Source organism: Sitophilus oryzae, unplaced genomic scaffold, assembly GCF_002938485.1.
Source record: "Sitophilus oryzae breed Bouriz unplaced genomic scaffold, Soryzae_2.0 scaffold_1586_pilon_pilon, whole genome shotgun sequence".
NCBI lineage: Eukaryota > Metazoa > Arthropoda > Insecta > Coleoptera > Curculionidae > Sitophilus > Sitophilus oryzae.
In genome coordinates this window covers 72,886-88,340 of record NW_022146265.1, presented here as the reverse complement: position 1 = coordinate 88,340, position 15,455 = coordinate 72,886, and the positions used below count along the sequence as shown (strand labels likewise).

General features: G+C 30.9%; 1 protein-coding gene across 17 annotated transcripts in view; it reads right to left on the bottom strand.

The window, feature by feature from the left end:
• LOC115879692 (tropomyosin-2) overlaps nt 1-15,455 on the bottom strand; it is an 88,474-nt gene that overhangs the window by 19,594 nt on the left and 53,425 nt on the right. For 8 of the 17 annotated variants that reach the window (XM_030896641.1, XM_030896637.1, XM_030896639.1 and 5 more), the window contains one exon: nt 8,959-9,076. In XM_030896641.1, coding sequence (XP_030752501.1) covers nt 8,959-9,076 — 118 coding nt within the window. Of the gene's footprint in view, nt 1-4,637; nt 4,756-8,958; nt 9,077-15,455 lie in introns of all 17 variants that reach the window. The other 9 variants (XM_030896640.1, XM_030896636.1, XM_030896629.1 and 6 more) reach the window with 2 other exon arrangements.

The window sequence follows — 15,455 nt, the reverse complement described above, 5'->3', positions numbered from 1 at the left end:
TTTTAGTCATTTATGTCAATGACGACGGGTATTGATAATTTCGATTCCAAATATTTCCAGAACCGTTACTCGTAGCGATTTTTACCAAGAGACCTTTTTTACGTAAAAAACGTTGTAAATGTATATTTTTTACTTAGTAGTTTTACAGATACGGACGATAAGTTATTACTCTTCAAACCAGTAAAAAATATGTAGGTGGCGCCCTCTACAAGCAGGAGTCATATTGACATCAAAATCAAATTTCTCATGCCAAAAAACTACCAGACACCAATTTTCATCCAAATATTAACTTTACTTCAGAAATTAATTGGAAAAAAATCGAAATAAAAATAAAACTTCTACACCCTGTATCTCCGAAACTAAGCATTTCAGGACATACATTTATACGAATTTTTTTACTTATTTTTATCTGCAGAATATGCTACCGAAGTTTCCGGAATAAAATTCGAACCACCCTGTATATCTTTATGAATGGTTCAATAAAAACTGTATAATAGGTTTAAAATTATTATAAAAATCTGATTATAGCAAAGAAGAATCTTATGATATACATAGTTATTTGTAAGTAGCTGATATAAGATATAAATAATACCACAGATTATACAGATTATAAACTTAGTTTTTCTTTATTGTTTTTCGTAGTTCCAATTTTCGGAATCGGGCACTAGTTAGGTTACTAGTTTGCGCACATAGCACGCTCACTTATGGCCTCTAAAATTGAGCACAGCGCCTGACCGGCCCAGTTATTAGAGAGATATCGGAAAACCGAATAGCGTCATACAGTATTAAGGCGTACCTTATTTTGACAGTTAGAGAGACATCGGTAAACCGAATAGCGTCATGCAGTATTTACGTACCTTATTTTGACAGTTACGATATGCGCGAGTCAATTTTTAACGTAACGCCCGCTAATAACGTACCGCCTGAGGTAATTTGCGGATCAATTACACCAAGCGCTATTTCTAAATAACGTTTAAAAATTGCTTAAATGGGCATATGCGGGTATTTGAAAACCTGAAGTAACCAATCCAACGTTGATATGAATATGCAACCGGGGCCGGCCGGCGAGATCTTTTATTTTAGGTTATGTTTGAATTGTTTTGAATTATTACTTTAGTTTTATTAGGCAATTTGATATTTAAGTAGCTGGGATTAGTTCTAATTAAATAAATATGGTCAAAATATGGAATCCACCTCTTCCAATATTAAAGAATCTATAAAGAGGCTTAGGTTTACAGCAGATGACGACTTAGCCCTTCTAAGAGAATTTGTTGCCCTAAACCCACTGGCAGACGTTGAACAATAAAGCACTGGAAATAAGCATTTTAGCCCTTTAGTTTTAAAATACCTAGTAAACAAAACAATTTCAAAGTTTTAAATTCAAAGTTAGGTTAAGTTTAAATAGCGGACGCGACGCGAACAGAATTCTTTCCGATCCGATAACTATAAATGAAGAGAGTTAATACCACCTCACGTAAAGGAAATAACACCTGGCGTTATTAACGTCCATGCACGTTATTCGGTTTACCGATATCTCTCTATTACGCTGTCTATTGTTATTTTACGCGAGTTTATTTTTGCGTACAGGAAATTTTACTCGTTTGCTCATCGTCATAAAAACAATTTTCGTACCACGAATTAGGGATAAGATTTTTATCTGTATACATATAGTATACCTAATCTGTGGTAATACTAGTGGCGGTTCCTCAATAATTGTGATATGTGTACGCGAAACCCCAAATTAATTTTTTTATAGCTTTATCGGTTAGGTTATTTTTCGATTTATTATAAGTTTTTAAACAAGTTGATTTTTTTTATTTAAATCTTTGCACTCAGGTCATAGTTACCTTAGAGTATTTATTTTTATAGTAGTAGCACATATCTTTTTAAAGTGGTTGCTAACGAGAAACATTTTATCACGTTATCCTATCGTTAAGTTTTATAATTGCCGAGAATCAAATATTAGATCGCAGTCTGAAACTTATCAGTGCAGAAACCATTATGAGCATATTAATGCAGAATAAATGATTTTCTTTACGTTAGAATACGGTAAAAAAGAACGGTTTCGCATAAAACACTACCAAATAAAGCCAAGCACTTAAAATGGAACATACTTTTTAATTTTTGTAGCCGACAGCGAGACAAAGGTGCGATAACTCATGGTGTGAAGCCTCCGTCTCTTCCAGATTGGATGCGGATCGTCGGATACGTAATCACATTTTTAAAGTCTTAAAAGCTACCGTAAATTCAGTCTCTTTTGTCGAAATTCGGCTGGTATCGATAAAATTAATAGACTATTACAATGAGTAACATTCCGTCGATATTGACATGACAAGTTAACAAATATATAGTAACATGAAATTACTTACAATGAACCTGTTTACCTACAGTTTTTATCTCATTTTATCAGAGGATTATTGACAACATACACATTATAATATACCAACATTATTATTATTCTCTTATCTATTCTAATAATATTCGATGATATGATAAATCAAGTATTGATCTTAAAGTTCTAATGCAAGGATGAATAGAGCAGATGACAAATTTTAAAATTAAAAATGGCCATAATACCGTACAAAATGCAATAATTACGGAAATAGAGTCATATTTCCGTAAGCATTGTTAGTTCAGTAAATAAGGACACGCAAAAACTCCAAGTCTCAGTGTAATTTGTTGACTGTACTGACGTTGATCCAACTGTAAGTAACATTAAAAAACTTTAACTTCCATTTTCTCCATAATTACTTTTTGGACTTGATAGTTCACTTCTGAACCTCTCATTTGCCGAGATTTTTTAACAGTTGTTCTTAGATTCTCTTTAAGTAACTCAGAAAGCGTGAAGTATTTGTTTAATCATATTTTAGTAAAAGACAACTATTCGTGAGTGGCTTTTTTCGCTTTTTGATTTCCGGAAAGTGTCGTAAACAAAAGAAAATTTCATAATAACTTTATAAGTAACAAACATCAATAAGGAGTTGGAAATCAAAGATAAAAGTTCAAAATTACCTGCAATATCTTGGAACTCCTTCAGAGCATATTGTTCTCCATTTTCCAGGATATCACAAGATAAGGTAGTCCTTATGCTTGTGATATCTGGCACCCGCACAAAAATCTTGACAAACAAGCTATTATTAGTGAAAATATGAATATGTGTAAAAATCTGAAAATTGTTGGGCCAAGGATGCCGATTTTTTTTATTATCACAAAATATGACAAAATTCAAGCAAGTTCCAAAATGTGATTCCAAGCTGTTGATTCTACCAAAAGTTTATTTAAAAAAAATGAACTTTGATCATCAAAATATATTAAATTTTAGGCGAGTTATTAAACAATTTGTCCTCTCAATCAATGATACTATTTTATTTTTCTTCATATGCTCTATTTCCTATAATAATATTTTATTTTCAATAGCCATCGTAATTATAAGAAATGAAATACTAAAAATCAATCACAGTGGCCTTTAAGTTTCTGTTGAACATCAATAAACTATGATGATGGACACAAAAGATCTAAAAATTCTATTAGGTAGTAATTTAAATGTCTTAATATAACATTTTTATCCTAGTATTGGTAACATTATTTAATATGATCAAAAATAATTAGTATTTGTAATAAATAATTCTTATGACAATCTTTTTATTCTTTGGATACATATTCAGAGCTAAATGTAACAAAGATTTTGATAAAATAATATTGAAAAATATTTTAAAGTTAGTTAAATCATTCAGATATAATACATATTAAAGCATATACCATCATATCATTGAGTATAATTATGTACAACTACAAAAAAAAATGGTTAACAGTAAAAACAAAAACCACGGTTAACAGGTCCATTATCGTTAAACAAATATTAGTTTTAAAGTCGTTTCATATAAAAGATATTTCGTTAAAATTATTAAAAATACTTAACTAAAAAATTATGTATATATAAATATTACATATATAAATATATTAACTATTAATAAATAGTACTTTACAGCAATGAACATTTAGTACAATTAATAAAACTTTATACAAGCTCGTGTTAAGAAAGAATATATACTTTTTTTTGTTTTTAATAACATTAATAACAAATATTAAATCTAGAATTGATAGATAAATCACCCAAAACTAATCTGATTAGGCAGAAAATCAGAAAAACATAACTTCGAATTTATTCGAGGCCGCCAAAAAAAATCAAAATTTGTCGATGAGTATTTTCGATGCAATTTAATATCTCTACCAAGTTAACACTAATATTGCGCACTGTCCTTAACCCCCACTATAACTGCACTACACCGCGAGGGTAGGATTTCATTTAAAAGAACACGAATTCGGTTCACTTAAACACCTTTTTCTTCACATCAGCCTGGATGTTACGCCACTGCTCCGCAAAAGAAAAAGTATGCTCCAAAATTACTCTGTTAGTAGGAAATATAAACAAAATCGATGGAAAACATTTTACTCGGTTTAAAAAAAGTTGTTCCAAAACTCGGCGCGCGCCACTGCCTCTCGTAGCGCCGGGTCTGGGAAAACTGCACTACGGGAACGAATATATTTTTATGCACTGCGTTAGAGAATAACGACATAAACATTTATTAATGGTAAAAACAACACTGTTAAGGTGGCAGCAGGTCACAATTATTAACCTCATCGTATTTTTTGTCGGCTTCTTCTGCCAAAAAGCGGGCCTCCTTCAGCTGGTTCTCTAGGGCGTCCATGCGCTCTTCATCGGCCAGGGAGCGGTGTTCGAGAGCCTTGCGTTGCCTGAGTTGTTTCGAAAAATAAATTTAATAAATGCGGATAAACTAAAATTATAGGAAAATATAAGTGGACAAACAAAACTGCACACCTAAGAAAATATAAAACATTCGCTGTAAAAGGGGATATTAGTTGCCAACATATAATATTAGGGTTGTTTATTTATTTCGTCTTTTTTTATCTGTAATATGTTAAATTGTATTTACATCGCTTGGATTAATTGGTATTTTTTTAGATAAGATTATATTTAAATCTGGAAATTTCGGTTACGTTAAGTTGTTGATTATATTGCAATAAATCATGTTTGGTCTTTAAATTATACCAGACAAAAATTTATTTTAATATATAAAATAATAAAAAGAATTAAATATTCTGAATACACGTTGTATCTTCAGAAAGATGAATTTTAAAAAATATATATTACGCGTACAGCATAAATTCCTTGTCCCAATATTGAAGGATATATATACCATATGATAGAAAAAAAAACGGCGTCAAAGACGGCTAGGGAATCACAATTTTTTTCCATAGCAACTGTTAAAATTGCTTTATATCTATCAAAAATAGTAGATAAAATAGTACTTTAACCGCAAGGGTAGATTAAATGATACTTTAACAGCGAGGATAGGTTAAAAACTTTATTTCTTCTCGCATATTTTTTAATTGCTTCCATTTTTGAAAATTTTTGTATTCCTTTTCATGAACTAGTTTGGATATGGCGTTTGTCGCCTCAGCCTGAATATCTGTTGGTAATTTACATATTTCGTTTTGATCCATTTGTGGCTCCAATTCAATCAGCAATCGACACGAAAGAGAATTAAAAAATATTGACTCAAAACTGACAACTAAAGAGACAGCTTTATTTATTTGTCAAATTACATAGAAACCAACGCCAACCCAGCACAATATTTTCTCTACTCGTAATAAATTCCTTGAAATAATAATTTCTGAATATTTTTTAAAACGTAACTCGTTATGGAAAAAAATATTCTTTTATACACGACGATAAAATTGCATTATCGTCTCCCGAAATTAGTGAATTACTCTTTTCGGTCGACGATAAAATACCTTTTATCGTCTTGTATAAAAAAATACTATTTTTTGCCAATTTTTTTTATTCTTTTATTGACATTTTCCGGAAAATATTGAAAAACTTTTGAGAGCCGCTTGTTCAGTTCCCGGAAATTTGTTTATAGGTTATAGTGCTTTGAAAGAAAACAATGTTACCACCTCCTACATTATTCACATTCTGTATGTTTACAGTTACAAGTTCGCATTTTTAAATTTCTAGGTACAAAAAAATATAATTTTATTCACTGTAGATTTTCTAAACATTGTAGATTACTATTAAGTATAGTGCAATGTCTACTTTATTTTAAACACTTTTTTTACAGTTTATTAAACTACAGTTCAGAACCAGCGCCCTCTATTAGATATGTAAATAGTCACCGTTTGACCTACATTTAAACAGATCAGCTGATGGCATTTTTAGGTTAACCAATTCAATTGACATTTTACTCAAAACAGTAAACCTCTGACAAAAAAAAGGCTTACGTAAGGCAAGCCTGTACAATACTTTTATTATTCAAATAGAAATATCAATTATTTTGGTGTTTATTCACAAAAACAAGAGTGTGAGATAGAAAATCAGATGAGTTTAAATTCACAAAAATAATCCTAAATAATTCAGGAGGCATATGAATGTGTTTTGTGTCCAATGTGCAATGAAATGAAGTGTTGTTAAATGTAGAGTTGCGGTTTTCGGTAAAGTGATAAAACGACGCTCTAACGTAATTATGTTACATCGATCTGATATCTATCGGAGTCCCGTTTTCTAATGTTCGGTAAGTTTTTTACTTTTAATCTGAATTTCCAAGCCGTTTTTAAGTCATTCTAGCCGATGGGTCAACACTGGGCGTCGAGTCGAACAAACTGAGATTCTGGTAATTGCTTGGTATTTGCGGCTGATTATCGATTGCTGCGGGCGGCTCTCAAAATATTGCCATTATTTTTTTTAATTTTCAAAGTTAAATAACTCGGTTATTATCAATTTATTTTAGAAATGGTAAAGAGAAAATATGTTTCTTTTTCTACCATCCCTTAAAATACTTGCACTTATTTCTGGGACACCCAGTATATTATGTGGTATTATAATCACGAATTCTTGTGTAGGTATTTGGAGAGTAGTAAGTAAACTTCGGACTTTCTAAATTATCAGTATTATGCTAACTAGACAAATTAACACAGTCATCAACTAATGTTATATATGTGTTATATAAGAATCATATAAATATGTAAATTATTACTCCCACTTTGGTGATCAATTTTAATATTTGATATTACATGTAAGAAAGTGTGCAAAAGAATGCAGAAATGTTTTAAATATCCCAAAGGCATTTAATGTTTTGATAAAAAGAACAATTATAAATTATATTAGAATAATGATTTTTATCTCAAGCCAAACGATAAATCAAATAAGCGTCGTAAAATATGTTGAAATACCTTTGCACTAATATATCTCTCTTCATAGTACCAGTCCTATAATCTAATATGGAAATTACAAGTTTCTCTATAAGAAACACGAAAAAGAAACGTACACACATTTATCTAAAAAGCAGGCGTGCCAATCTCGACAAAATTCGTCATTCTGAACTAAACACAGGTTTGTTGTAAGTATTGTTCAGTGTGAATCATCATTCTCGTTACTGTACATTCAATTCTTGTGGATACATTCACGTTGAAAGAACGAAGAAAAAAATATTGCCTCTTAAGAAACAAACAACAAAGATTATTTTTAAAACATTCACATTAAAGTTCTTAGTGTTGAATAGAATTTAAAACTATACAATAATGATTTTGTTATTGATGTAAAATTTTCTAAAAAAGTAATTTTCAAGTCAACTTTTTTAAGGTTTTACTTTTTTACGGCCTTTTTAGAGAGCCATTATTTACGTAAAAAAAACGGGGAAGTATATAATTTTTCACTCAGTAATTTTATACAGGTACGGACAAAAAGTTATTACTCTACAAACCAGTTAAAAATATGTATGTAGCACCCCCTACAAGTACGAGCCATACTGATATTGAAATCAAATTCCTAATGCACACCCTTTGAATATGATGCCGAAGTTTCCGAATACAATTCGGACCACCCTGTATATTTAAGACCATATTGAGATTTCAAAGGTACAACCCATTAGGATCAAGCAATTTCACGGTGTATTTTGAACAACAACATTATTTATTGCAATATATCTATAAAAAGTAAGGTATTTATTTTCATTACAGCTATTAACGCTACACATACCTAGACAACAGGTTGCATAGAACCCATTGATTTACTGTAATTAACATTCTAGACAATTACTGATCTATGTGTTTGACTAGCGAAACGTTATAACAGTGAACAGCCATGAGAGTAGGTGTCAAGAAAGATCGGAAAAAATACCAGTTACGCATATTGAAGTCGGACAAGTTCAAGAATGTGGCCAACAAATATATAAATATTGTTTTATCAGATAACGCGATATTGACTGAACTAATAACGGATTTATCTTATCTAATATGTTTTGCGATATTTCTACAGATAATAAAAATAAAAACAAACAAACAACCCTTGGTAAGCAATACAGCAGCAGTAAAAAATATGATCTGCTTCTGGTTCTGGAAACTCCCCAGGCTGAAATTTACAAGAATTATACCGGATGATCAGCGTCAAAAAACGGCGTCCAGTTGGCTTGGAAATGACGATCGATTATATTCCCCATATAATTTTACATTTCCAAGCCTGACGTCGTTTTTTTTTCGATCATACGGTTCAAGATAACCCGTAATTTGTAAGACGATCACATAAAAAAGAAATTTGTGATGTTAGCGACCTGTTTTTATGTCTTTACAAAGAATGGGTTACTCGAACAGCGAAATTTAAAAAAAAATACTATTTGGCTGCAAGATTTTAAAGTCGCGATTGGCGACATTGCCAAATTGTCTTCTAATTCTCAGATTTAATGAAAATGATAGATCGTGCTCCTTAACTTAGATGAAGCAAATGTTGTTTTTTTTTCCTAATTATTTTTTTTAAGTAATTTTTTTTCCTAACTAATTTTTTTCCTAAGACAATAAATTAATAATCGTGACTTTTTTAATACAAAAGTGTTTCATCTATGTTAATAAAAGCACGATCTAGTCTAAAGGAACTAACTGCTCTACCTCTTCGTATTTTTTGTCGGCCTCTTCGGCAATTTGTTTGGCCTGGGCTAGCTGCTGTTCCAGGATTGATACGCGGTCGTCTTCCATGTTGGTCCTATTTTCCAGCGCTTTGCGTATCCTTTTTAGCGAAGCATGACAAGGCACAAAGTTAGAGAAAAAAACAAGAATGTTAGATATAGTTTCCTCGCTTAACGAAAACCGATTTACTGTATGACATTCCGAGCAATATACCGGGTGCGTCTCAAAAGCGGCTCACCCCTATAACTTTTTTATTTTTTCAGATAAAAAAAGGAGATTTGGTATGTTAGTATATGACATAAATTAGGATTGATTGACGTATTTGATTGTTTTCTGTGATTTCCTGTTTCACCGGAAATGACTACAACTTTAGATTTTTTTACTTTTTTCGATAGAAAATGAGACTCTGAACAGAATGACGTATCATATGTCAACTTTTGACATTTTCTTTTCAATCTAGAGTGCCACGGCTGTATTAAAACACTAATTTTTAATCAAGGTGTCTTGGAAAAATAGATTTGATCGTCTAATGTTTCGTTTGAATAGAATGACATATAATATGTTATTCTTATGTGGGTGTCATTTTCTATCGAACGAAGTAAAAAAATACCGCGGGTGTCATTTAAAAATCAAAAGTTGTAGTCATTTCCGGCGAAACAGGAAGTGACCAAAAATAATTAAATACCGTCAATTAATTCTAATTATTGCCATAATATACTAACATACCAAATTTTTCGTTTTTTTTACCAGAAAAATTACAAAGTTATAGGGTTGAGCCACTTTTGAGACGCACCCGGTATATATAGGTTGGTTTTGGTTTGATTTGAACATCACAGACATTTACCAATAATGGAAAAAACTATCATCATTGCTATAAAATGATAGTTTCTATATATATTTTTTTGAATTTTAATTTTTTTTAAAACATGTTAAAGGGTTGATACTTTTTAAAAGGCCCGGTATACTGAGAAAACTAAATATGTCATGTAATCTCTTAATTCCACATAATATTGTTTGAATATTTCAAACAAAAAATATACTAAATTTGGAATTTTTACTCTAATTGTGTAGTTTTGTTTTTCAATTTGATATTAAATTCTTTTCTATCCAATGATTCATTTTTATAATGAAAAAAATACTTTGTATTATCTTATCTGGAAAGATGCTCTTAATCAAAGTAATCAAAAATAAGCTTAAAAATATATAAAAAATTCTATTAATAATTTATTTAGAAATTAAATAGGATTCTAAAGAAATACAAACCAAGAAAATAATAAAATATAACAAAAATTAAATTACAAGTACGTAGGTATTACTAGGAATTAATCTGAATTTAAAATAGAAAAAAAAATAGATACGTTTTTTCTATTGGTCACTGAAGCAGGACAACATAAGTCAATATCCATGAATTAATTAAGTTATGAAATTGTCTACCACTTTTTCTGTTTTTTGAAGGCTTTCAAAATGTTTTTCATTGACTTAAGAGGCATTTTATTAATTTTTCTTTAATTAACCTACTCTGAAATATCTTAGGAACAAATTGACAAATATGGCGTAGGTATTCCATCTTCCATTCATTATCAGAACTTGTCGTTATTTTTATCTACACTTAAATGCAAAAAACGCAACGGAAAAATATTTCGTCAGACTGAAAGTGTTTTAGCAAACTGTGTACAAATATATCAACTTTTAACTAGTAAACTCAATTTTTATAAATATATTTAGTATTTGGCTTATTATACAAGGTTAATCGAAGGGTTGGTTTTTTTATCCTAAAACGCCCTGTTTAATAACTTCGTGAGCAAATGTTTCTAAAACCTTATTTTTCGGCCAGAACCAAAAATTTACCTGTGAATTAAAATGACAGATACAACTGTCGCTGTCAGGTACATTTTTTCATTAAAAATGCAGGATGGCGATGAATGAGTTCCCATTATGCCAGGCAACGCGTCAATTGACCAAAGGTGTTGATTTTGACAGATTCAAATGACCATGTTTGACAATAACAATAACATCCGAAATATTACAGAAAGTTTGTTTTATAGAAAACCGATACAATACCTACTCAAAACTGGAAATTTGAGTCCCATCTCAACCAACCAGCAAATAGTTTGATTCTTATTATACATGGTGAGTCTTGAATAAGTGCAAATATTTTTAGGGGTAGAATAAGTTGTATATTTCGACACCAGAAACACGAGTATGATTTTTATTCGCCAAAAAAGTTAGAAGTTTTTTTAGTTTTTAGTTAAAAAACATAATTTCTTGATAATATGGCAACATAGGTAGTAGATTAAATTTACAAGACAGAAAATCGAGAAAAGTGGGTCTCAAAAATTAATCCAAAAAATAACTTTTTTGTTAATTTTCAAAGTGAAATAAATTTTGGACCTATTTGAAAAACGGTAAAGAAAAGATATGTTTCTTTTATCAATATCTACCAGCAATGAAAAAAGTTGCACTTATTTAAGACTCACATACATTGTATTATAATTTCATAATTTGTATGTCGTAATTCAGTTACTAATAGAGCAATCTTAATAAAAGTTTATACACATCCATATTTAGTTTTTCAAGCAAAATATCAGTCATTATACCCAAAGAAACTAAAAATTATCGCATTTAAATAATGTCATACAGATATCGATAATTTCGTTAACATGTTTTATTACATGTTCTATGAATACATTTGAATCGTAAAAACGATACATTAGACCAAAGCTATCGAGGAAACTATCGGATTAGTGTGGAGTAAAAAAAATACGCACACACAAAAAGCCATTTGTAATGTAGATCAAGACGGTTTTTATCTGTCTCTGTCGATTAGTACGATGGTACTTTCGCAAATACAAAACAGACATCACAAATATCAAAGGCGTGAGATCACCTTCAGAACATATCTAAATCTAACGACTGAGTTAAATTAAACATATCTTTTTCAGGAACACACTTTTCACAAGGTTTTAGATTATAAGAACTAAGTTCATATAAATGGTAGTTTTGTAAATTGTTTTGTATTGCGGTAGCAACAGGAGTTGTATGAGTAAAAATACAATTTCAAATCGGGAAAACAATAATTGATATTCAGTCGGTTTTCTATAGAGGTAATAATTCTTTAGTGACGCTGGTTGAAAGAAAAGAACAATAATCGCATAGCTAAGCCTTGATTGTTATTTTAAACAGATCGCAAGAACGAGTTACGATAATGTTTTATTTAAATCTAGTTTTGGGTCTCTTACGTTTATCATTGACCAAACGATTTTTTTATAGTAACTCATAAATAGTTTGTTGTATTTTTTATTATAGCCAATATCATGCCATAAAATATACACAACCATGTATTACAAATTATTGGAAAATCATCTTTGTTTTGATTTTCCAACCTTTATGCAGGATGTACAAAAAATAGTTCACAAGTAAAGAAACATTTTTATTGTTGAGTTATTGAAAAAAGTTTTATGTCGAATTAATTTAGTATGATGCCTAATAACAAAATCCTTTTTACATATGTATTTATGCGTACTGGAAGAGGTTCTAAAAAGAACAACGTTCGACTGCAAGATCTGCTAGTAAACATTTTTAAGCTTAAAGTACCACAACACAAATCATTTAAACCAAAAATTCGTAATACAAAACTTAAGTGTCAAAACGAATGATGACAATGTCAGGAAATGAAGAAATAAATATGGCAACTTGGCATTTTTTTATAGCAGAGTTACCACCTGAATCCCCAGCGAAAAATTTAAATTCCAGTTAGTCAGCCCGGCGCCGAATATGTCCATGGTTGGCAACAATAAATTTAAAAAACGCGCTCTCGATTACGTAACTAAAAGTTTAATTGGTAACGCTTTTATTATTAAAATTATATTTTAAATTTCAATGCCCTGGCCAATTTTTAATCAAGGAGCTTAACTCAATTTTTTCAAATGGAACGAGGGTGGCTCATTAGCATATTTTTAAGAATAATTTGGTACCACACACTTAGTATTTCGAGTCAAAATGTCGTTATGAATAGCAGGTTACAATTTCAAATAAACCATATTCGAAAACATCAAAAGTTGACATATGATTTGTCAATCTATTCAGAGTGTCATTTTCTATGGAATAAAGTAACAAAATACCGAGGGTGCCATTTAAAAAAGTTGTAAACATTTCCGGTAAAACAGGAAGTGACCGAAAACAATTGAATACGTCAATCAATCCTAATTTATGTCATATACTAATATACCAAATCTCGATTTTTTATTTGAAAAAATAAAAAGATTATAGGGGTGAGCCACTTTTTAGACGCACCCGGTATAAAATCTACAAAAAAATAAATAAATTGGTTAGCTATTATTGTGATATCTTTAAATTATGAAAAATGAAGATAGAGAGAATATAGAAGATACCAGGTAGACCAAAAATGTTTTGTGTTTTTTTAACGGTCACTATACAATTTTAATGATACTTTGATGATGCGCCAGTAAAATTCCTTCTCCGCTCATTATCTTATCTGAAGAAAAGCGTTGAGAAACTGCGCGCAGCTGCCTGGGATGAGTGGCATTATTTGCCCGTTTTATCAATATTTATTATCGATCGTATTATTTATTTTTTGTCGCGACTTGTACGGAGAAAATTGTTTTATTTGTCTTCGAAATGATCTGAGAACTTCGAATCTACAAGTGGCTGAGAATAGAATTCCAAACATGACGACGAGGTATAAGTATAATACATGTTAATGCTGAAATTATTTGTGATACCACAGTCCACAGATATACTAAATCGAGAAATTTATATTTCCTTGATGTTAATAACGAGGGGAAATCAGGTTCTTCTCTATTAGTTCTAACTATCTGACATTATTTATCTCTAATTTCTAATAAAAATACAACCATATGGTCGGGTATCGACCTGTACACAACTTGGAATTCTAATTTCTTACTTTTCATAACGGTTTTATAAAAACTTACGTACTTTTTAAAAATACTTCTGTCATAGACTGGTGCAGAATATAGCGATGTTTTGGCTACACCATGATAAATTGGCGCCGGGAGGCACGTATAGCCGCCCATACTAAAATATGTTAATAAAAAGTTGGTAGGCAGTTCTTTTAGTTTTAAAGTAAATTTTTTTTTCCAATTTTGGTCCGCGGTTATTTCCCCTATCCGCCACCTGGGGTCGCATCCGATGGGATGGGAGTTCACCACACGGATTTTCTCAAAAACGGACTACGGAAACACGGAATATCTCAAAAACTGCGACTTTGACTGATTTTGATGTTATTACAAATTTTGTTGCCAATATTAGTCCTAATCTTAAATTGAAAATCGCGTTTCGCTAGCTACTGTAATTTTGGAGTTACGATTTTTTAAAATTTTTAACCCCCTCCCATACCCGCTTACCAACCCCCACCCCCACCAAAATAATGGACAGATTCTCGGGTGCCGCAGTATTTTTGTGCCAAATTTGGTTAAAATCGGTTAAGCGGTTTTTGAGTTATCGTGTTACAGACGGACAGACAGACACCATGAAAATATTTTGTATTTAGGTCATTTATGACCCAAATAACCTTTGCAAATAACTCATTTTGAGTAAAATTAAAAAAACTTTTTCCGATCTTAATAGCCTACCATACCTGTTGGTATGGTCGGCTAAAAATACCCTGTATAAGAAAGCGTGCGTGTTTAGGAAACATATTTGAAGAAGAATTTCAGGAAATAAAAACACCGACAACAAAACGGTATCACCGTACAGTGCTTCAAATAAAAGAGTTTTTATACGCAGAATTTTCCTTTTTTGTACACCATGCGCCTATACCGGGAGCGTCTCAAAAGTGGCCCACCCTTATAACTTTTTTATTTTTTCATATAAAAAAAAACAAGAGGTCGTATATGAGTATGACATTAATTAGGAATGATTGACGTATTCAATTATTTTTAGTCACTTCCTGTTTCACTGGAAATGCCTACAACTTTCGATTTTTAAATGACACCCTCGGTATATTTCTACTTTATTCGATAAAAAATGACGCTGTGCATGACGTATGTCAAATTTTGACATTTTCGAATATGGTTTATTTGAAATTGCAACCTGCTATTCATAACGATAATTTGACTCGAAATAACAAATGTGTGACACCAAAATATTCTTAAAAAAATGCTTTTTCCAAATATGCTGAGCCACCCTCGTTCCATTTGAAAAAATTGAGATATCATTAAAAATACGATTTGGGCATCTTTTAACCGGCCAGGAGAAGACGATCAAATATATTTTTTCAAAGCTCCTAAAAAAATTAGTGTTTTTAACACAGCCATGGCACTCAATCCAAATCAATACTAATTTGTCATATCATATGTCATAAAATGTTTTTTCAATCTTATGCAGCAATGACGTTATTGGCCGCTCTGTTGTCTAAAAAGCAGTGACACAGTGTATGACAGTATATGACATATGTCATTGTTTTTATTATTAATCACACTGAATAATAAATATTTAAT